Source organism: Barbus barbus (genome assembly GCF_936440315.1).
Source record: "Barbus barbus genome assembly, chromosome: 19".
Classification (NCBI taxonomy): domain Eukaryota; kingdom Metazoa; phylum Chordata; class Actinopteri; order Cypriniformes; family Cyprinidae; genus Barbus; species Barbus barbus.
This window is the reverse complement of record NC_136747.1, coordinates 27,090,661-27,116,375: the sequence shown is the minus strand read 5'-3', so window position 1 is coordinate 27,116,375 and position 25,715 is coordinate 27,090,661. Positions and strand designations below refer to the sequence as shown.

Here is a 25,715-nt window from a genome sequence, read left to right as displayed (position 1 = left end):
GCACTTGTACATGCATTTACAGTGCACTTACAAATATAACTGATTTTCTATTGAACTGTCATCAGCTGAATTGCAGTGGTCAAACTATATAAAATAAAACTGGCAACGCAAACTCCATAAAGTTCAATGTTTCAATGCATTTTGAGGTGCAGCTCGTCATATTAATGGAGTGTTTCTCGCTCATCTGAATATGTTCCTAAATGTGTGTCTTCGACTTGGAAAGGAGTTATCTTCAGAATGGAAATGCATATTTTATTTGTTAACATCATACTTTTTTTTTGCTTATTTCAGTTAATCTCATAAAAGCAGCGAGCTAATCCAGTAGTATATTTCTATAGTCTTTGGTAATACTGACACTTTCAGAAAGTTTCTGGCCTGTTTTATTGAATTCTGCAACATCAAAACGATAATACGATAATTATTTAAAAAATAAAAGTCACCAGTTTGTTCACACATAACATACATCGAAACACAAATTCTTAAAACATATAAAACCAACATAAAATGCGTTTTAGTCCCCAAAATCTGCTAAATGCAGAGGTACAAATGTTTCCAAAGAATGAACTGTGGACATCTGTGGATATTTTCACCCACAAGTTATTGTCTGTTAAAACTCTAAAATTAAAATAATCCCGCAAAGAGGTGGATATATAGCCAAAAGAAGCCTTATCTCAACAACAACAAAATAAATGTTTAAAACTGATCAGTTCAATCTGAGCGACACAAGACACAAACCATAATCTGGTGAATATAAAGCAGTGGGCACTACTAGGACTCTGTGGTTTCCAGTGGTTTTATATCGTCTATATGCTCAGATAGCAATGCTATATTCTTCCATCCGCCAATGATGATGATGATGATGAAGATGTTGAATTCATGTCCTCTTCGTTGGCGCCGCACGTGTCCACCAGACAGATGAGGCAGCTGGTGACGGGAAATGCACGGACTTTACTGGAAACCACCCATTTGTCGGTCTCTGTGTAATACTCCATGATGTGCCCCAGACGGCCGACCCCCTGAAACCCGGCCAGCACGTAGATGACTGAGCCCACGGCCGCACACTTCACCGTCACGCCGCGCCACGGCATCGGTGACGCCATCTTCCACTCGTTACTGCCGATCTCGTAGTACTCCACCGAGTCCAGACCGCCTGAGAGAAACAGACCTCTAATGACCTGGATTGACTTCAGATTTATCATTTCTTGAGGAATAAATGCACAGGGACAGGTTTTTCCATAACAAAATATAGCCAAAAATTAACTGATAAAAGTAAAGATACCCCTGCCTTCTCAATGACAGGATAATTAAATACATTTATTTATTACAAGTAAATTTAATAATTGTATTTGTTCTAATTATATTCATATTTTATTAGTATATATTAATATGTACAAGATTTTATTAAAATAAATAGTTTTTTTGTATATATATATATATAGTAGTCAACATTTGAAGTGGATCAAAAAAGTTAATCAAAGACAAGAACGCATTTTGGTTTTTGGTTTTAGGATAACTTTGATGAAAGGTTTTGATCCACTTCAAATGTTGACTAGTGTATATGTGACACAGGACCACAAAACCAATCATAAGTGTAAATTTTTCAAAATTGAGATTTCTACATCATCTGAAAGCTGAATAAATAAGCTTTCCATCGATGGATGGAAAGGATAGAGCAATATTTGGAACTATTTGAAAATCTGAAATCTGAAGGTGCAAAAAACACTAAATATTGAGAAAATCGCCTTTAAAGTTGTTCAAATGAAGTTCTTAGCAATGCATATTACTAATCAAAAATGAAGTTTTTATATATTTACGGTAGGAAATTTACAAAATATCTTCATGGAACACGATCTTTACGTAATATATATACACTAGCACTGCAATTATTATAAGAAATTCAGTTTTTTTTCACAATATGAGCTCTTTAAATGTATTCAGTCATTGCAGAACAAAGAAAACAATGTGTTACTTTGTCTCACTGTCTGTATCAAGCTTAACAACTCAACAGATGCTTGTGCCTGGAAGGCGGTTTGATAAGAAATCATCATCCCAGGTTCAGCAGGAACATTAATATATTAAAATAAAGCAAATACTGGCACAAGCAGTGAACTTTCATAGAAACATACCGAGTGTGTTCTGCCCGCCGACGGCGTATATTCTTGAGTTCACCACAACCAGACCGTGATTCTTACGAGCCTCCCGCATCCCACAGAGAGCCCTCCACCTGATAACACACACACACACACACACACACACACAGTTAATGGGACAGCTCACATAAACCTGTCAGCTTTTTCGGCCGAACCCCTTCGACTTAAAATATTTCCTTAAAGTCCCACACATTCTCATGTTCACAGTTCTCTGATGTCAATTAATTGTGATATAATATGACATGCATGGAAAAAAATAAATAAATTATTAAGTATTTTATGTATTTATTTATTTGAATTTAACATTTTTATGATTTAATTCATTATTACTTTGGGAGACCTTGACTTAAAATATAGCATACAAGTACTGTTTTGATATTTTTATAGTTTTGTCTTCGTTGGAGAAAAATAGTTTTCATTAACTGAAATAAATCTGAAATTAAATATTAATTCAAATATTATTGATATTTCATTTAATTGAAATAAATGTATTATTAAGTTTATTTCTGTATATTATAAATTAAAACTATTCAAAATCATTTTCATTATTTGATACAAATTTGAAATAAAATAAAATATAAATATTAGATTTAAAACTGAAAATTAACTTAAAATGTTGCCTTGGCAACTAACTGAATTAAAATAAGTCTAAATTGAAGTACTAAAATAACAAATAAAAACTTAAAATATTAATAAACACTATAATAGTTTATAAATAATACCAAAACCACACTGAAATTATGAGATTATTTACATTTTGGGTAAACTATTCCTTTAAAATTCACATAATTGTAGGTATCATGACTATCAACCTACTAAGAAATGCAATTAAATTGGTCTGTATCTTGAAAATAGAAAATATAATATTTATACAGTGTTTTTTGCAGAAAGTGAGAAAACGATGCTTTGCTGTTGCTAACTAAAACTATTAAAAACGTTTTAATTAATTTAAATATATTTGAAATAAAATCAAATATAAATATTAGATTAATTATAAACTTATAATAAATAAAATAAAAATGTTGCCTTGGCAACTAACTGAATTAAAATAAGTTTAAGTACTAAAATAACAAATAAAAATGAATAAATAAAAAAGTTAATATATTAATAAATACTATAATAGTATATAAATCATACTAAAATAACACTGAAACTATGATAGAATGTGAACTATCCCTTTTCAACAAGTCAGAAATATGCACCTATAGCTAGGAAAAGCAATGAATTGCTGTGTGTTTTGGACAGACGTACTCTTCAGTGTTGGGGTCGTACACCTCGCAGTCGTTGAGGACTCTGCCGGACACGTTGTTTCCCAGACTTCCTCCGCAGACGTAGATGAGGCCGCTGGCCTCCAGCGATCCGTGACTGCAGCGCGGCATCAGCATGTTGGGCTTCATCTGCCACGTCTCTGTACGTGTGTCGTAGCACTCGAACAGATTCAGAGCTGAACTTCCTGTCAACACAAACCACCAATCAAACATTACTGGCTTTTCAGTTTCTCTCTAAACCCACGGGACGCTCTGCACAAACTCACCCACTTCTGACCCTCCGGAGGTGTAGATCTTCCCTTTGGAGGCGCAGGCGGCCAGACTGTCCCGTGGGTTCGGGGGTCCGAGTTTGGAGTACCAGCTGTCCTTCACCACATTATAGCAGTCCATCCGTTTGATGGGGAAGAGCTGAGAGCCGCCCAGGATATAAACCACATTGTCCCAGAACACAGACGTGGCGTCCCGTCGCTTCTCAAAGGGGCAGCGAATGTCCGTCCAACTGTAATCCTGAAATACACAAACACAAGATAATGACTTTTAAAAATCATTTTATGCAGACTTAGACTACATAAATTAAAAAATACATATTTACAAAAGATTGTATTAATTATTTTATTTTTATACCAAAACAAAATAATAATCGTCAATTAATTCATTTTTTTAAAGAGCATTCCATGAATTTTTATTTTTTTATTTTAATTATTTTATTTTGAATAAAACATTTAATCATTAAGAAAACTAAATTAGTATAAATAAAATATTTCCAGCAGTTACATAAATGAGAAAATTCATACTCGTTACAGGGTTTTAAATTTGTAAACAACTGAATTGGTTTTATTAATAATGATAATGATATTAAATAATAATTTAAATAATTATATAAATTAAATATTTCCTGTTTTTCCATGATGTGGATCTCAACCCCTTTGGTTTTTGTTTTTGATTCTTTTTATAGATATTTAGATTACATAAAGTCATACATTTATGCTTATTCAAAAGTTTAACATTTATTTTTTACATTTTTCTATTACATTTTTTTGTTTTGTTTATTTGTTTTGCTAAATTTTTAAAAAGTTTTCCATGGCAGTGGATCTCAGTCCCAGTGGTTTGTGATTTCCCAGAGAATTAGAGATTTAGATTACATAAAGTGAAACAATTATATTTAATAAAGATGTTTATATTTTCATGACTTTGTAATTGTATTAAAAAATGAAATGATACAAATCAAATCTTTCCACGGCTGTTAATCTCCCAGTGTAATTGACTTGATAAACCTGACATTTGCAGATAGTTTGTTGGATTCTGGAGATGATACAGGCTGAGTGTGTACCTTCGGGTTAAAGTAGCGGCAGGACTGTGGCTGGGAGCCTCCGAACAGAGCGATGCGGTAATCGTGTTTCTTGCGGCGCGGTCGACTGCTCTCACCGAGCTCCTCACGGTCCTCTGGAGACAGAAGATGATAACGCATCCCGCCTGAGAACAAACACACCAGCTCAGAGTTAAATAATGAAAGGATTTAGATCATTTAGAACTAAAATGTTGTCCTTAAATTATTAGGAGAAATATAACAGTGCTAAGTATAAATATATCTGTAAATCTTTTTAGACATACATAAATATGTCTAATGTATATATATATAAACAAATATTATAGAAAATAATTTTCATGTTTATTATTATACATTTTATAATTATAATTAATATATTATGTTTTCTTTAATTATTAATTTGTTTAATAATAGATAAAAATTAAGTAAAAATGTCAAATAAAAATAATAATACATCAAATAAATAAAAGAAAAGAAAATTAAGAATTAAATAGTTAAAGCTGAACCAAAATGTAAAATGTATGGATTTTTAAAGGGGTCATCGGATGCAAAATTCACTTTTACATGTTTTTTTAACATAAATGTGTGTTGTGAGTGTGTGTACACAACCATCCTAATGATAAAAATACACCCCTTTTTTATTCCCTATAAATAATAACCTCTTCCTCAGATCAAGCCGTTCTAAGATTCTTGGCAGAGTGACGTAGTTCTGCACAAGCCCCTCCCACGATTGTTGATTGACACTGGTGTTTTACCTTAGACCCGCCCTGAGTGAACTATCATCAGTCTGCCATTGTTTCGACGCCGGAGCAGATGTAGACAAGAATGTCTCCTAAGCGACTGAGGTGTTCTGTTGTTGGATGTAATAATGAACACAGCAGTCATTTACTCCTGACATCTGAGCCGCTGAAGATGCAGAGGATTACTTTTGTTTTTGAAGGGAATGCATCCCCCGATCTGCGTAAATGCGTCTATGTTCACGAGAATCATTTGTGATCCAGCCTCACCTACAGAAGAAGTGAGTATAAGGCTTTTTTATGAATCTCTGCAAATCGCCTTTCTTAATAATGTGCTAGTTCTGCGGCTAAAGTAAACAGTACGGCATCACCCCACAGAAGAGAGGGGTGGGTGAGCAGAGCTCATTAGCATTTAAAGGAACATGCACCGAAACGGCTTGCTGTGAACAGAATAAGGTAAAAATTGCGTTGTTTTACACTACCATTGAGAAATTTTAACCAAAGAATGTTATAGACTTTTCATTAAGACCCTAAAGAATCATATCAACTTGTGGAAAATGGGCATCCAATGACCCCTTTAAAAAAAATGTATAACATGGTTAACTTAAAGACTGACTGACTGACTATCACACATGAGTTTTTAGTGGTCAGGTGTCAGGGACTCACAGATGACCATTTTAAGGCACTCGGGGTTGTCCTGGATCAGCGGTTCGGCTTGAACGGTCTTACTGAGGAAGTTTTTGGATACGAGGGGGAATCGAACCTTCCCCAGAATGTCTACGATGTACTGCTGTCGATTCAAGACATCGTACTTCAGCCACCGCACCGCTGCGTCGTAGATCTGCACAATCACACAGAAACACGTTATTCAGCTCAGTAAACATACTGTACACAGTTGAGTTTCCAGCCGTCATGGCGGCCCGTGGGCTGTCACCTGGTCTTCGGCTCGGACGGTCACCGTGTCCTGCTGGAGCAGGTGCGTCACCTGTTTCACGTCCAGCTGGAGAAACTCGTCCATCTTGTAAACGTCTGTGAAGTGCTGGTGGATGAAATCATCAGCCGCCACCTTCAGCTCAGGACAGTTCAGACACTCGGCCACTGCGCTGATGCCTTACACAAAACACCCAATCACAACACTCCTCTACAGATTCACAGCTGCCGTATAATAATGCACTATATAGCACTGACCATATCGGTTTCTACCACTGTAATCATATTTAACTCTAAATTATAACGTTATTTCACATGAAGCTTGTCAATTTTTAGACTGGAGCTGTAATGTGAACACAAATTAAATAACATGTAAAGTTATATTTATCAAATTTTTAATATCAACAATAATGACACACAGAAATATCTAACTATCTTGTGATTACCTGAAATAAAACACAAAAGAGAAACAGGCATTAACATAAATCAAATATATTAAATATATAATATTATTTATTAAATAAAAAACTATCACCAGTATTAAATAAATAACACATATAAATATTTTGTTATTTAAAACATTTAAAATGTTGTTTAAAATTGTTCCAAAAATATAGTAAATCAGATGAATATCAGCAATAATAAATCCACAGAAATATATAATTATATTGTGATTTAATACAAATAAAAAGGAAACATCTAAATAAATAGACAATAAATAAAAAATAAAACATGAAAATAAAATGCAAGACAAATTAATAAATATATAAACATTATTATTTATAATATGTAAATGTTGTTTACAATTGTTTTACATATAAATATATACATTTACCTGTTGTCTATTTTCAGTTTATTGCTAGACATTGCTTTTCGTAAATAATTTAAATATATCGCAGACTATGATGCATATGTCACATATCATCATAATTTTTAATGCTAAGATTATATGATGCATATGTCAGATCTCATATTATATCATGTTAAATATCTCATATTATATGATGAATATATCAGATGTTAGATATAATATCAGATTTATATAGAATAGATAGAATTATCTTGTGATTAATAGAAGTAAACATGAAAATTAAAATAAATTGCGAGACAAATTAATAAAAATAATTAATAAATATAAAAATTGTATTGTTTATAATATGTAAATGTTGTTTAAAATTGTTTTACATATACATATACACATTTATCTGTTGTCTATTTTAAGTTTACTTCCAGTCAATTTTAATGTAGAGATTTCACAGACTATATATGATGCATATGTCAGATATCACTTTTTTATGCATATTCAGATTATGTGATGCATATGTCAGTTCTCATATTATATTAAGTTAGATATATGATGAATATATCAATTTATATCAGCAATAATTACCCACAGAAATATAGAATTATCTTGTGATTAATAGAAATAAAAAAAATGAGAAATAGAAATTTAACAGACATGAAAATGCATGTCAGATATCTCAAAGATTATGTGATGCATGTCTGACTGCATCTATTATAAGATGAATATACCAGATATGTCAAGATATAATATCATAATTATCTTGTGATTATTAGAGATACAAAATAAAAACGAGTAATAGAAATGAAATAAACAGGAAAATATCCATAGAGAATACTTGAAGATGCTGGTGTCTTACCCAGACAGTTGGTGGGGTCCACCTGCTCCTTCAGGAAATCCACACACATTTTCTTGACCGGTTCAATCTGGTACTGGTTAGCGGCGTTCAGCAGAGACTGAACATTATTACTGTTCACTAAGATTCTGAAACAGAATCAAAACATGCATGAGCTCTAAATGCATGTGAAATGCGTGTTATGCATCTGTGGAGAGACGTCATGTCTAACCGAGCCGTGTAGACAAACTCCACCAGCAGCTCGACGATCTCCGGTTCTGCTCCACCAAGCTCCACCTCGTGATTGGTGGCCTCCATCATACTCGCTGCACATGCAAAAGCAGCAGGATTTGTTTTAGATGTGTCTGTGTGTAACTGGAAAGCTCTGTTAGATGCATGCTGAAGTGTTTCTCACATGTGAACATGAGGTTGAAGAAGTGGCTCGCGGCGGCCAGCACCACTCTGTGTGCCAGGATGTGTTTGCCCTGCACCACCAGAATCACGTCACACAGGATTCCCTGCGAACACACACCGTCAGACAAACCTGCAAACTCCAGTTCTGTGCATTACAGACAAGAAATGTACAGCTGTGCATAGAAAATGCTTTGATTTCGTTGAAATATTCATAATTGGAATTATTTCTTAATAATAAACAACCATCACAACTTTTCATCTTCCACAGTCATTCTGTATTATTGATTCTGTGTCTTCATCATTAGTAAAACATTGCATTATTTTTAAACATTTATAATATTTTATTATTATATTTCATTATTTAAAAACATGTTTATTATTATTTATTATTGCCAAAATATTTTATTTTAAAAATTTAAAACTTTTACAATTAAACATCAACAAACATATTAATTTATTTGACAAGTTACAATATAAATAAAACAGTTTTAACTTAACAATTATTATAATTTAACATTATATATGTATTAATTATATGTGTGTGTGTGTGTATATAAATAATAATAATATTTTAAGTTATAATAATTAAGCTAATTATAAGCTAAATTATAGTTATAAGTTAAAATTCCAATTTAAAACTAAGTTATATAATATAATAAGGTGTCAGATATAATATCAGATGTGTAATATCAGGAATAATAACCCACAGAAAGATAAATAAAATTAAAGAGACATGAAAAAACACATATACATATTTTTTATACATTTTTATTATCATTGTATTATTGTGTAAATTATTTACAAATTATAAAATTTAAACTTGGTCCACAATTTAAAAAAAAAAATACATTTACCTATTAACTTTATGTTAATTATGTAAATATATCCCATATTTTATTATGGATATGTCAGATTTCAGACGCATAAGATGTTAGCTATCTCATATTATATAATGAATGTATCAGATTATGTCAGGAAAGTCATACTATATGATGCTTATGTCAGATATTTGATGATATTTACCTGTTTTCTTAAATTATTCATCACTCCCATGATGTTGGACAATAATCTGTACTCCTCTTTGGACGCAATCTTCTTCTCGCTTTTCTTTTTGGGTCCTGATACCTTCTCGCTTGATGTGGAGGCCATGCTCATCATGCTTTATTAAGAGTATGATTAGAAGGTTTAATTAAAAACACACACTGAGGTTTGCTGCTCGGCTCTGTTTGTAAATATGATGTGACGGAAGCGGCAGGATTTCGGGATCACCGCCTGCAATAAAAGTCCATAAACGATTTTTATTTAAAAAAAAAAAAAAAAAAATATTTAAGTTTTTTCTCTTAAGGTAGTTTTAGGTAGTTACTCTTTAAGTATATGAGTTTTGGCAAAAGTTAGTTTAGTACTTGCGACAGAAATGATGTGAAGCACGTGACAATATAACAAAACGACCTGTCAAAATAAAAGTATCAGAACTGCTTTTTCAGTACTCTATTTTTCTTTTGTTTTTAAAATTTCAGAATAGACTAATACGATTTTTTGAAATGTGGAAAAAAAAAAAACGTTATTTTTTTAAATGCAGAATGTATTTGTTTTCATTTGAAAAAAAGATCTGATATAAATAAACCACATACAAATGTATTATAATAATATTTAATCTTGTTTATTTTACTTAATGTCATTGTTTTTAGCAAAAAAAAATTTTTTTACACAAGTTTAAATGTAATAAGAGGACGATTTATTATACTTTATTTTATTATTATTTGTTGCTTGTTTTTTAGTGTGGCTATAAAAGCTCCAGTGCACTATATTATTTAGTATTTTCATTAAAATAATTATTTTAGTACATTTGTAAAGCAATAGCAAAGTCATCTAATTGCACTACACATATATTGCCTGTATTATGTAACGTACACCAGATGTCAGTGTTAAAACACCTTATTATGTTAAAATGTGTGCCTTTGTCAGTATTAGACACATTAACCAGATGTCTAAACCATTAACTGAAATTCATGGCTCTTGTTTGGCTAACAAATTGGTCGTTTTTACATTCGTACCTTGTCAAAATTGTTTGTTTTTAAATGTCATAAGACAAGAGGAAAATTTCATAACATGAACAAGCGTTAAGCAAAAACATTCTTTAGTGAAATGTTCATCGATGCATGTTTGCAGTGGTTTTCTTCTCCTCCTGCATGAGTGTGCAGTTATTTGAGTTGGTTTGAGGTGAAAGTGTCATGGCCAGTCAAGGCCAATTACATCAAATCCCATATTTCTCAGGCTTAACGCCTGCAGTGGAGATGGATACAGCGTTTGCACTCATCTTTTGACTCGACATGGAGAGTTTTACATAAGAGAAGACATGCCAGGCTCTTGTCTGTGTTTAATGAGGCAGAGGGGCCTGTCCTCTCTGAGGTGAGCTTATTATGCCAACCAAACGCTCTGGCCTTGCTTAATTTCTCAAAGCTTTAATTTGAACAGCGCTGTTGTCAGACGTCTGAGAGGCGATTAGTTCTGTCTCCTCATCCACCTGAACAATGGAGGAGGGCTGAGCATGCCGGACATCGCTCTCGCTGTCTGGGTCATCGGAAGTTGACAAAGGTTGAATTTAGCAGGTTTTTGTTCTGAAAAAAAAGGACCATTCAAACAGCAATAGACAATGTTCAATTAAACCCTAAATTCAAAAAAAAAAAATGGTTTGGGTAGACAGATACATTTGATTGTACAGTTTCAAACTTTTTATCAAATGCACTTTGACACTGAAGTCACAATTAAAATATATGAATATCATTGCGCTGCACAAAATATAAATATATATTAAAATCTAAACATTATTGTATAAAATAAAAAATAAAGAGCTGGTAAAAAACTGTAATTTGAGTGCAATGTAAGTTGCTTTGGATAAAAGTGTATGCTAAATGTATAAATGCAATGTAATATAAATGCATAAATGTAAATATAAAATATTAGATAACGTATTAAAGGAAGTGGTGTCTAATTTTCATCATTTTTGTCAAATTTCCATCATGTCTTTTTGAATTTAATGATGATTTAATGATTTTCATTGGGGAAAAAATCATTAAAACATCAACTTCAAACAGGTGATTTTTAACTGTAAAATAACTTTCAAATATGTAACCAAACATGTGCTCTATCCATGTAGTCATGACTGTTTTAAAATTGGTTTATTTGTTCAAAGCAAATTAAAAGCAAATAATATGAAATGGAAAAAAATCATGCACTGTTGCCCAAAATCCAATATTTGTTGAGATTATGTTTTGGTCATGTGACTTTCATCAGGCATTCAAACCTGGCAGGATTTTTAAAAAAGAGTGGACTACATTCAAGTGATTTTGTTTTTTCTTTTACAGGTTTTTCACCCTTTAATTTATGCAAATATATTCAGATTAAATCCAATCCACAGTAAAAACATTCACACCTTTTGGCAGCCAAACACCGTGTGTCGATATTCAATGGCTCACACGGTCTCTCAAAAAGGCATTGAAATAGAAAGAGATGGAGAAGAGGACAAAGCAATTGAAGCGACCTCTCAATGCCTTTTTGGAAGCTGAAGAGGAAAGCCGAACACACATATTTTCAGTGTTTTTCCCATCTGTCTCTGCGGTTTTATTGCAGCTGAAGGCAACAGCAGCTCGAGTAGAAGCGCTCGCTTTGAACCTCTGAGCTGGACGAGAAAAACGCCCCGTCGTCCTATTGATTCCCATCTGTGGGAGTTTTTGTTGTCATCTGCACTTTAAAGGGGTTTTTCCTCAAAAACCGAGAGTTTTTCTTTATTTCAGGCCTAAAATGCAAAGAGCCAAAAATGAAGATGAGGACAGAATCTGCAGAACCAGATAGATAGATAGACAGACAATATGATGATCCTGTGAAAATGAACACGCCTGAGGCACTTCGTCAGTTCATCTCCCATGAAACTCATTTACAGCAGTTGTTTCTGAGCTCTCGTTCAGTCATGGCGTTCTGCCCTCCTATAACATAATTAAGCAAATAAAGACTCATAGAAGAGACACAGGGCCAAATCCGCCCTCAATGAGGCGTGCAGGCCTCCGCCTGCAGAAATTAATTACCAAAAGACTTCTTCAGTTGTTGGAAAGCAAAGGGGCGCATTATTGTGCCGGTGAGTGGCGGTCTGGGAGTCGCTGTGAGCTGGATGTTATTTCTGTGTTTTCCACACATCACCTCTCCGGCGTGCCACAGCCGTCACCGCGCTCGCTGCCAGATCGCACGGCTGGGAAACTGTGAAAGCCTTCCTCTAACAAGCTGCCTGGTTCCCACATGAAAGCAAACTCAAGGATTGCTCCACCAACTACAACCACTCCATTTACATATCTCCATTCCTAAAGAGAGCCCGGGCTCATTATGATGGAAGAAAAAACACAAGATAATCAGAATAATAAAGTGGCATTTTATCCACAGGCAAAATGATGCAACTGCATGTTGGTTATGTTGGTTGGTTAAACACCTTAACAACCACCCAAAACCTATCAACAGTCCAAACACCTTAACAACCACCCAAAACCTAACAACAGTCCAAACACCTTAACAACCACCCAAAACCTATCAACAGTCCAAACACCTTAACAACCACCCAAAACCTATCAACAGTCCAAACACCTTAACAACCACCCAAAACCTAACAACAGTCCAAACACCTTAACAACCACCCAAAACCTATCAACAGTCCAAACACCTTAACAACCACCCAAAACCTAACAACAGTCCAAACACCTTAACAACCACCCAAAACCTATCAACAGTCCAAACACCTTAACAACCACCCAAAACCTAACAACAGTCCAAACACCTTAACAACCACCCAAAACCTAACAACAGTCCAAACACCTTAACAACCACCCAAAACCTATCAACAGTCCAAACACCTTAACAACCACCCAAAACCTAACAACAGTCCAAACACCTTAACAACCACCCAAACACATTAGAAACCACACAAACCCTAATAACCACCCCAAAAACCTTAGCATCCACCCAAAACATAACCACCCAGAACACCTTAACAACCACCCAGAACACCTTAACAAGCACCTTAACAATCACCCAAAACACCTTAACTACCACCCAAAATACCTTAGCATCCACCTAAAACATAACAACCACTCAAAGACCTTTATAACCAACTAACAACCTTAGAAATCTTAGAAAACACCCAAAACACCAAAACAACCACCCAAAACACTGTAACAACCAACAAAACAGTTAAGAAACCTTAACAACCTCCCAAAACACTGTAACAACCAACAAAACAGTTAAGAAACCTTAACAACCACCAAAACAAGTAAAGTAAAGTAAAGTCGTGACGTATTGTCAAGTATGGTTACCCATACTCGAAATTGGTGCTCTGCGTTTAACCCATCCAAGTGCACACACACAGCAGTGAGTAGTGAACAAATGCACACACACACACACACACACACCGTGAACACACACCCGGAGCAGTGGGCAGCCATGCTGCAGCGCCCGGGGAGCAGTTGGGGGTTCGGTGCCTTGCTCAAGGGCACCTCAGTCGTGGTATTGAGGGTGGAGAGAGCGCTGGACATTCCCTCCCCCCACCTACAATTCCTGCCAGCCGGGGGCTCGAACTCGCAACCTTTCGATTACGAGTCCGACTCTCTAACCATTAGGCCACGACTTCCCCACCAATAACCACCAAAACACCTTGGCGACCATCCAAAACCATTCAGAATCACCTAGAACTCCTTAGTAGCCACCTATCAACCACACAAAACATCTTATCACCCAAAACACTCAACAACCACCCAAAACACCTTAACAAACACCTTAATACATTAGTAAGCACATAACAACCACCTAAAGCACCTTAGCAACCACCCCAAACACCTTAACAACCTCCTAACAACTATCCAAAACACCTTAGTGACCACCAAAATGCCTTATCAACCACCTCCAACACCTTAACACCTTTTAAAACACATTTGGGGGCAGTCGTGGTCTAATGGTTAGAGAGTCAAACTCGTAACCCAAAGGTTGGGAGTTCGAGTCTCAGGTCTGGCAGAAATTGTAGGTGGGGGGAGTGAATGTACAGCGCTCTCTTCCACCTTCCATACCACGATTGAGGTGCCCTGGAGCAAGGCACTGAACCCCCAACTGCCCAGGCACCGCAGCATAACCTCCCCGGGCACCCACTACTCCGTGTGTGTGTTCACTGCTGTGTGTGTGTACTTAGAATGGATTAAATGCAGAGCACAAATTCCAAGTATGGGTAACCGTACTTGGCCACATGTCACGTCACTTTCACTTATCACTTTAACAACTGCCCAAAGATATCAACCACCTAGAAAGCATTCAAACACCTTTGCAGCCACCTAAAACACTGGGTTTCAGGCTGCTATTGTAAACTCTTGTCAGTAGTTAACACACTAATTTAATGGCAGTTTACACTTAAGCGATAAAGGGTGCCATAATAACATCAAATAATGCTAGAATTGAAACACAAATGTGCTCAGTCTCCACGCCCTGCTGAAAATCCAGTCCTGAACTACATTTTTTTCTTGCTGAATATGCTGTAAATGAGTAAATGAGTTGTGAAAGCCACTTCATGACTGTTTGCTTTGAATGCGACACCATTCACAATCACATTTCCATCTCAAAGCTTCAGTGATTCACATGAAACACAATGACAGTGAGTCAGTTTGAAGCACAAGAACTATGACTGATGACAAACTCATGCAATGACTCAGTTGTAGATTTTTCTATTTTCTCATTTTCTTCCATTATGTAACGTGACATTTTATGTCTTTTCTCTATTTGTCCTCACAGTATCATCAGTTTCTTGACTTTGACATTTCGCTCTAGTCTTTGATATTGTGAGGTTATGGTGTCATCGCCAGTTTAGTTGGATTAGATATTTTTGGTTAGGCATGTATAGGTATTAATGTGGAGTACAGTATGTGTCATTCTGCAGTGCTTATATGTTTCCTTGAATCTATTTCCGCACAGTCTTTGAAGAGGAAGAACTTCCTAGTGTTCACTAAAGGTGATTTTGTGTTTAACATCATAAAAATGGAAAAAGACCCAATACAGATGTTTATTCATATTAATAATAATCTAAAACAAATGTACTCTGGCAAAATAAAAGAACTCTGGCAATATTTAATTAGTATATTTAATAACTACAATATTAATTTAACAGTAGAAACAGAATAAAAATGGGGGGGGGGGGGGTATTTTTAAAACTTTACACAAACTGACTGCCAACAGCTATAAAATTAACATAAAAATAACCAAGCAAGCACCCAAATCATCTTAGCAACCACCCAGAACATCTTAGAAACCACCACCAAAAACACCTTAGTAACCACCTAACAAGCACCCAATAGACTTTAGCATCCACCCAGAACATCTCATCAACCATCTAACAACCTCCAAACCACTCAATCACCTTAGAAACTACTTAGAAACTACTTAACTACCTCAGCAACCATGTCAGGTAAACCAGGCTTAAATAAAATTGTTATATTTTTGTCTCTACACAAACACCTTAGCAACTACCCAACAACCACCAAAAACACCTTAGTAGCCACCTAGCAACTACCAAACTACCTTAGCAACTACCTACCATCCACCCAGAACAAATTAGCAAGCACCAAGTTTTCACCTTAAAAACTACCTAACAATCACCTAGCAAACACCTAAAACACTTTAACACTACCTAACAATAACCCTGAACATGTTAGCAATGTGTAACGAGGAGGCAGTGTCTTTAAGATCCATGTGCAGCTTTATTATCACACAAGAATGGAGCCACAGAGGCTGAGTTCGTGACACAATGACTTTGCAGCCACCCAGAACACCTTAACAACCGCTTAACAACCACCCAAAATCCCTTAGTAACCACCTAACAAGCACTCAGTACACCTTAGCAACCACCCAGAACATCTCATCTACTATCTAACAACCACCCAAACACCATAGCAACCACCAAATCACCTTAGCAACACCTTAAGCTACTTAACAACTACCTCAGCAACCACCTAACAACCACTTAAAATACCTTAGCAACTACCCAAAACATGGTAGCATCTGCAATGTCAGGTAAACACGGCTCAAATAAAATGTATTTTTATTTTAATGTTATATTTTTTGTCTCCACACAAACACCTTAGCAACCTCAAAACCACCTTAGCAACTACCTTAGCAATTACCTAACAACCACCCAAAACACCTTAGTAACCACCTATCAACCACACAAACACATCTTAGTAACACCTCAGAAACTAAACACTTAAAATACCTCAATAACCACCTAACAAGTTAAAATACCTTAACAACCACCAAGAACCCCTTAGTAACCACCTAGCAACCAACTAGAATTTTTTTTCAACCACCCAAAACACCTTAGCAACCACCTTAAATGTCTCAGGTTTTGCCCAGGTAACCACAAGTCAAATAAAACGTTATTTTAAGTTTGTGTTATATACATTTATTTTATGTCTGGTCATTATTTTACATCATAGCATTGACTCTACAGTCTCAGACAGCATGATGATGCATGTAATGCATTTTGAGTCAGTTAGTCTAGCTGTAGTTATAGAGCTTTCTTCTCTTGTTCTTGTCAGAATCCAGGTATGCCACATTTTGCATACCCATGCAGAACGTGTGGAGATACAGGAGTTTTCACTGTTCACTCACACCTCGAGTTCTCAGAGCGAGAGACGCAGAGAAACAGGAGGAAATGAGGAGAGGATGGCAGAAAGCAGCACAAGCTGCCAAACGGCCTGTTTGCTTGCTATAAACAGACACATTCAGGCGTGCTGCTGAGTAAACATGAGCGCACCAAAGGCTTTTCCATCACAAAAACACTCGTGATGAGCGCTGAGAGGAATCACACACTGAAGAGATGAGAGGTCAAACACTATTCATCTGATTAACAACAACTGAGAAACTCAATCAAACAAAACCACAGACAGACAGTGCTGGGTAGATTACTTGCAGACTGTATGCTGTTCCATGATTACATGATGAACACTGTAGTCAGTATGTAATCAGGAAGAATCATTTTAGGTAATATTCTCTTTTGGATTACTTTTATATTACTTTTAACATCATTTGTTTACATATTAAATGGAATTATCTTTTCTTTTTTTTTTAAAGAGAAATAAAATATATGCAGAACATGCAAATGGGTTGTTAAATGATTAAAATGTTTTCTTTAAATCTCAGGGTTTGAAATTGAATATATAATTGGTGGTTAACTTGCGCAAGTATTCATCTCAGTCATTGTATAACTGACTAAGAAGTGCCTTTGTCCCAAATTCAGATGCATGGATTGCAAATTAATTTACATGGGATTTACTAAATAAAATATTAGATGAAAAACCAATTAAAATATGTTTATTTTGAAGTACTAAAAATTCTTAAACTATACCTGAAACTAAATAAATGAAATATAAATATTTAAAAAATAAAAATGTATAAATGAATAAAAATGGCAAAAACTCAACAAAATTATTAAAACCTAAACTAAAATAAAAAATGGATAAATTCAATTAAATTCAATTCAAGTTTATTTGTATAGTGCTTTTTACGATACAAATCGTTGCAATTTGCTCTCTGTATAAGCCACTATTTTTGTGTATTCTTAAAAAACAAACAAAAAACAAAACAGTAGAGAGTTGCATTGAAGAGATGCATTATTTTAATACCTTTATGACGGCTGGGTTTCATATGCTGCTGGTTTCATTTCTCCAGCTATTTGATGAGGAAATACAGAGGTTATTGAGTCATATTGTGCATTTGGGGAAAAGCACTTTTGCTCTAAACAGACAAAGCCTCTAGATTTAGGCATCAGCCCTTAAAATAGGTTCTCCTGTCTATGTGTGTGTGTGTGTGTGTGTGGTCTGAATGTGAAGTTACACACTTCAGCAACTCCATCAAAATGCTTCAAATGTTCCCTGAGATTGTACAGCCTGTCAAGCTCATCACGATCACTAATTGCATAGATCACTTCAAAATTTCAGACAGCATATTTTAGCATGCCGAGAGTTTGAAGTCCTGTGAGATTCGATGCCCGTGAGATTCGCAGATTCGTGCCGTGTTAAATCAAGAGTGTGTTGCTATGGACGACTCACACAACCTCTGTGTGGCATATTTAGCTGTTCCAGTGTTAAAAATACATTACAATAACACACTCGCAAACAGTCAAGTACAGGAGACTCACTCTCACAGCATTCACAATTCACATGTTATCTTACAAAACAATCTCAAGCATTACCACTTAAAATGTACTGGAACTGGGAAAGAAAAGCTAAATATTTTTCTAGAAAACAGATAAAGACAAAAATTACCAGTAGTTTTTCCTGAGTTTAACACAGTACATTTTTTTTGTTTTCAGACTAGTGGAGAGAAAACATGCAAAATACACTATAAATGTTTATTTTTATTGCACTCCATTTGCTTATATAGATTTCAATTACAATACATAACTTTAATCTTAAAATCTTTACTTATACACCAAATTTTAAAGTTTTATCCCTGTCTATATTCTGAAGGTTTTTGCAAAGGGGTTTGTTTATATATCATTTGCCTTATTTTATACAACATTTTATTACTTGTTTTTTTTTCTGATTTATGGAGTAATAAAAAAGTGAAATCCAAAATCCCCCTTGACTAGAATAAAGCCAGCAAAATTAAACTAAATTTTGAATCTGGCTTCATCCAATGTTCAGATTACTGTTCTGGATGCAAGTGTATATTTAATTAGACAATGCCTCATTTGTATTTAAACTTGCAATAAAAAAGTTTGCAATTCTTAATGTAATCAACCAGCTGGGGAAGTATGGCAATATTATCATTATTATTCAAATTAGTTATTAATTAACCCCTCCCCCCATTCGTACCTTAAGTCATTTAAGTACCAACTTTGTTTCTTCTATAATTCTTTAAAATAAATAAAAATTGTTGTCACAGTTGAGTACAGAAGCGTCAAATGAACAATAATTTGGTTTTGGGAGGATCTGATGAGAAATGTTTGAGCTTGTATCGAGATTTTGGCAAATCTGAGCACATCTTCTGAGATTTCTTATGAAACTCTGAAGACACGTGATTCAGGAGAAACATCTGAGAAGCTGAAGTCTTCAGGAAAAAATCTCTGTTTACTCAGTATTTAGTTTCTGGAGAAAGAGCTGTAATATGGGCGCTCTCGTGAATGATCTCTGACTCTTGTGAGAGCATTAAATCAGTCTGTTGTAATTGAGCGTTATCGAGGCTGCCGCTCGGAGGAAAACGTCCACTCGTTGGGCCTCGTTTTAACTGGGCAATTCCAGATGGAGGCGGAAGGTGGATGTAGGTGTGTAAAACTATTCCGATGTGTGAATTTAAACATCCTCCCACTGAAAGGTGAGGCGTACAGATCTTGCGTAACACAGCAGGAAGGACAAAACATGCCAGTTTCACTTTGTGTAAGTTTATCCACTGCTAGGAGATACTGTTAGCTAAAACCATATATCTTATCATATAAACATATATAAGCCTACATATTTTTTGAATTTTTAGGTTTTGATAATGAGAAACGTCATACAAAGACTTTAGTGAACAATAATGCAAATGAGTCTTTGAATCCGAGTTCTGAAATTAAACATGCAAACACTTCAATTAATAGCGATGAGCATGAATAATTGAATGAATAATTGAATCAGAGTATTGAATCAATAAATCAATTCACCACACTGAGACTTAAAGTAAACAATGTCAATAAATAATAAAATAATTGAAGGAATAACTGCATCAGAGTATTGAATCAATTAATCAATTCACCACACACAGACTTCAGTGAACAATAAAACAAAAATGATTGAATAAATAATTGAATCAGATTTTTGAATCAATTAATCAATTCACAACACAGTGACTTCAGTGAATAATAGTGCAAATGAGTATTTGAATCAGTGTTGTGAATCAATCAATTCACTACACTGAGACTTCAGTGAGCAATGATGTGAAAGAATAATTCAATAATTGAATCAGAGTTTTGAATCAATTAATCAGATGACAACACAGTGACTTCATTGAACAATGGTGCAAATGCATCTTTGAGTCAGAGCTTTGAATCTATGAATCGATTCACAAAACAGACTTCATTCAACAATAGTGTGAATGAGTCTTTGAATCAATGAATCAATTCACCACACAGAGGGTGCTTCTCAAATGGAAGGCTGGATCCTTCCTAGTTCAGTCCTTCAGAGTCTTGTAGGCTAGAGTCCTCATGGGCATATATGGGGGAAGTCGTGGCCTAATGGTTAGAGAGTTGGACTCGTGATCCAAAGGTTGCGGGTTCGAGTCTCCGGCCGGCAGGGATTGTAGGTGGGGGGAGTGAATGTCCAGCGCTCTCTCCACCCTCAATACCACGACTGAGGTCGTGGTATTGAGGGTGGAGAGAGCGCTCCACTTGAGCAAGGCACCGAACCCCCAACTGCTCCCCGGGCGCCGCAGCATAAATGGCTGCCCACTGCTCCGGGTGTATGTTCACGGTGTGTGTTCACTGCTGTGTGTGTGTGTGTGTGTGTGTGTGTGTGTGTGTGTTCACTGCTGTGTGTGTGTGTGTTCACTGCTGTGTGTGTGTGCACGTTGGATGGGTTAAATGCAGAGCACGAATTCCGAGTATGGGTCACCATGTATGAATATGAATGTCACTTCACATATAAACGCTACATATGTTTCTGCCCTCACCGTCATGGCACGAAAAAACACGAATAAAACTTGGTTTTGGAAAAATACTTTGTATTACATATATTTATATTATTGGCTTTCTATTAATGCAATACAATGAATCACAGCCGTCTATAATCTCCCTGTGGCTTAAGTTATCGTCAGTTTAGCGTTTAGTATGTAATTTACACCGAAACAAAAGATAACATCTATCCTTTCAAGTCTGGAAACATTATTTTTGTCTTAGATTTCATAAATTCAGACAAGCTCAGTACTGACTCGTTTTCCGGCAGTTTATTTTCATGAAATGGAATGGGTACAAAGGATTGTGGGTGATTGAAGGTCGCGGAGGATACATCCCATGCATCCTTCAAATTCAGATGAATGAAGAACCCGAAACGAAGGCTGTCTTCCAAGAGTCCTTCCGATTGAGATGGCCTTCAGCGATGTTTGATGACGTGGCAGCTGAGATATGCAGCCTTCGTAGGATGCAGCCTTCCGTTTGAGAAACACCCACAGACTTCCGTGAAAAATGATGTGACTGAGCCTTTGAATCACTGTTGTGAATATATGAATCAATGCACTACACAAAGACTTCAGTGAACAATGATGCAAAAGAATAATTCAATAATTGATTCAGAGTTTTGACTCAATCAATTTACAACAGCGACTTCAGTGAACAATGAATCTTTGAGACAGAGCTTTGAATCAATGAATCAATTCACAACACAGAGACTGAAGTCAAATCAAATCAAATCAAATCAAAATCAAATCAAATCACTTTTATTGTCACATCACCACAGCACGTGTGCCTTCGTGAGTGAAATTCTTGAGAGCGTGCTCCAGACACTGCAGAAACAATTTACATATAGACAATTTACATATAAACAATTTACATATAGACATTACCATACATACGTACAGACTTATACAGATGACAATGTGTAATATACACATACATATACTCAGTACACATAGTGTACTATTAGACAGACATACAGTTACCGATACACATTATACACAGTATGTAGTACACATTCTACGTTATATACACACAGTAATATGCGAAGATGCAGCAGATTATATATAAACCGGGTGTGCAATGTCATGGATGTGCATTGGATGGTATCCAGTGCTGGCAAAAAGATTGTTGTATTAGTGCAGTAGTGTACTGGTAGTCCAGTTTGAACTGTATTGGAATTAAAGTGCAGTGCGTGGTATATTGTAAAGTGGGAGTGTGCTGTAGGGTGTATTAGTTTTTACTGTTCATTAGCCTGATAGCCTGAGGAAAAAAGCTATCCCTCAGTCGGCTAGTGCGGGATCGGATGCTGCGGAGACGTCTTCCTGAGGGCAGCAGAGAGAGCAGTCTGTGGGACGGGTGGCTGGAGTCATTGATGATCCTCCGGGCTTTCTTTATACACCGCCTGGTGTAGATGTCCTGGAGGGAGGGAAGCTCACCTCCAACAATGTGACGGGCAGTTCGCACGACCCTTTGCAGAGCTTTGCGGTTGCCAGCAGTGCTGTTTCCAAACCAGGCGGTGATGCAGCCTGTCAGGATGCTCTCCACAGTGCAGGTGTAGAATGATCTGAGGATGCTGGGGCTCATTCCAAACTTCCTCAGCCGTCTCAGGAAGAAGAGGCGTTGGTGTGTCTTCTTCAGCACTGCATCTGTGTGAGCGGACCATGTGAGACCCTCAGTGATGTGAACACCGAGGAATTTGAAGCTGTTTACTCGCTCCACAGGTGTCATGTCGATGGTGATGGGTGTGTGTTCTCTGCTCTGTCTCCTGAAATCCACCACCAGCTCCTTGGTCTTGTCGATGTTGAGTGAGAGGTGGTTCTCTTGACACCACTTAGTCAGGGTTCTCACCTCCTCTCTGTAGGCCGTCTCATCGTTGTCAGTGATCAGGCCTATCACCGTTGTGTCGTCAGCAAACTTGACGATGACGTTGGAGCTGTGTGTTGCTGTACAGTCGTGTGTGTACAGGGAGTACAGGAGTGGGCTGAGGACGCAGCCCTGAGGAGCACCAGTGTTGAGGGTCAGCGGGGATGAAGTGTTGTTGCCCATTCTGACCACCTGACATCTGCCTGTCAGGAAGTCCAGGATCCAGCTGCACAGAGATCCGTTTAGTCCCAGAGTCTGGAGCTTCTCAACCAGTGTGGCAGGCACTATGGTATTGAATGCTGAGCTGTAGTCCACAAACAGCATTCTCACATAGGTGTTCTTATTTTCCAGGTGGGAGAGAGCAGTGTGCAGGGTGAAGGCAATAGCGTCGTCTGTGGAACGGTTTCTGCGATATGCGAATTGTAGGGGATCCAGTGAGTCAGGCAGCACAGAGCAGATGTAGTCTCTGATGAGTTTCTCAAAGCATTTGCTGAAGATGGGTGTCAGAGCAATGGGCCTCCAGTCATTCAAGCATGTGATTTTATTTTTCTTTGGTATGGGCACAATGGTGGATTTTTTGAAGCATGCGGGAACCACAGACAGAGAGAGGGAAAGGTTAAAAATGTCTGTGAAAACCCCGGCCAGTTGGAATGCGCATGCTCGGAGCACACGGCCTGGGATGCCATCGGGACCCACAGCCTTGCGGATGTTCACCCGTCGGAAGGATCGGGTTACATCTGCGACAGAAAAGGAAAGTGCGCTCGCCTCTTCTGCTACAGCCGCGGGAGCGCGCTCTGTGTGGGCGGTGTTGTGAGCCTCGAAACGAGCATAAAAGTGATTAAGTTCGTCCGGTACAGAGGCGGCAATGTTCACAGTAGCTGGTTTATTCCCTCTGAAATCTGTGATGTTATTGATACCCTGCCACATGCTTCTTGCGTTGTTGGTTTTGAATTGTTCTTCAACTTTGTTTTTATATTGTCGTTTGGCAGCTTTGATTGATTTCCTGAGATCATAACTGGCTTGTTTGTGATCGTCAGAGTTTCCGGATTTAAAGGCAGATGTCCGCGCTGACAAGGCTGCTCGAACATCGCTGTTAATCCACGGTTTTTGGTTGGGGTAGATGCGGATTGTTTTTGTCGGTACTACATCCTCTACACACTTCCTGATGAAACACGTTACAGTATCTGAGTACGCCTCTATGTCGTCATCAGACGCTGCCCGGAACATGTCCCAGTCCACGTGATCAAAACAGTCCTGTAGTATAGCGTCTGATTGGTCCGACCAGCATTGAATTGTCCTGAGGGCGGGTGCTTCTCGTTTCAGTTTCTGCCTATAAGCAGGCAGGAGCAGAACGGAAGAGTGGTCCGATTTGCCGAAAGGTGGGCGGGGGAGCGATTTGTAGGCGTCCCGGAATGGAGAGTAGCAGTGATCAAGTACACGATCACCACGCGTGTTGATGGTGATGTGTTGGAAGTATTTTGGAGCTATTGTTCTGAAGTTGGCTTTGTTGAAGTCCCCCGTAACAATAAACGCTGCATCTGGGTACGCGGTTTCCTGCTCACTTATATTCCCGTACAGTTCCTTGAGTGCCTGGTCTGTGTTGGCTTGAGGGGGAATGTAAACAGCTGTGATTATGATCGCTGTAAATTCCCTCGGTAGCCAGAATGGTCGACACAGAAGCATATGAAATTCCAGATCAGGGGAGCAGGAGGATTTAATAGAGTGTAGGTTCCGTTCATCACACCACGAGTTGTTGATAAATAAACAGACGCCCCCACCTCTGCTTTTCCCTGTGAGCTCTTTCGTTCTGTCCGAGCGGTGCACGGAGAACCCCGTAAGCTCGATGGCTGAGTCTGGAACCACTGCAGACATCCAGGTTTCTGTGAGGCAAATAATGCAGCAGTCCCTTGTTTCCCGTTGGTATGAGATGCGTGCCCGCAGTTCACAGAGTTTGTTGTCCAGTGACTGAACGTTAGCCAGCAAAATAGTTGGGAGAGGAGGTCGGAGGGGACGGCGTCTGAGTCTGACAAGGACGCCGGCTCTCTTCCCCCTTTTCCGGCGGCGTTTCCTCGGTCGCGATCGTGCGGCCCAGACAAAGGGCTCTGATGCGGTGTCTGTAAACAAGGCGCCGGCGTTCAGGAACTCAAAGTCCGGTTTGCGTTGCGCGACGAAGGAACCAATGTTCAAAAGCGTGTGTCTATCGTAGACAGTTATACTGACAACATCTAACACGTGAAACAACAAAATAACAAATAAAACATAAGAAAAACTGCAGAGTTTTCTTGGAGCTCGCAACACGGCTGCCATGCTCGGCGCCATCTTGGACCTACATCTTACATGTACAAGTGAACATTGATGTGAATTAATTTTTGAAACAATTCATTGAAATGGACAGTTCAAACTTAATAATGAAAATGAAAACATTGAACAAATAAAGATACGATTAAATCATCTCTCTCAAATTCATGTCTAATCATATGCTTTTGAGGAAATGTATCGGCCAAATAAAAATCATATTAATGTATATTCACAATGTTTCAAATCAGGCAAAATCATTGAGAATATATTGCGAATATTCAATATATCTTTCATCACTAAATGCTGAAAGGTTCTTGTAGACCATGTTAATTCTTTTCCTAAATTTAGCTCAGATTAAACTGCAGCCTGA

General features: G+C 37.2%; 1 protein-coding gene across 1 annotated transcript; it reads right to left on the bottom strand.

The window, feature by feature from the left end:
• Window positions 1-233: 233 nt before the first annotated feature.
• LOC306885131 (kelch-like protein 7) lies at window positions 234-10,055 on the bottom strand. Its single transcript, XM_079441479.1, has 11 exons — window positions 9,487-10,055; window positions 8,465-8,567; window positions 8,282-8,375; window positions 8,074-8,198; window positions 6,417-6,592; window positions 6,149-6,323; window positions 4,749-4,891; window positions 3,685-3,925; window positions 3,402-3,603; window positions 2,127-2,224; window positions 234-1,150 (listed from the first exon to the last, which is right to left on the bottom strand). The coding sequence occupies exons 1-11, from the start codon at window positions 9,619-9,621 to the stop codon at window positions 825-827; spliced, it is 1,818 nt and encodes a 605-aa protein (XP_079297605.1). The 5' UTR covers window positions 9,622-10,055; the 3' UTR covers window positions 234-824.
• Between the last annotated feature and the right edge of the window lie 15,660 nt (window positions 10,056-25,715).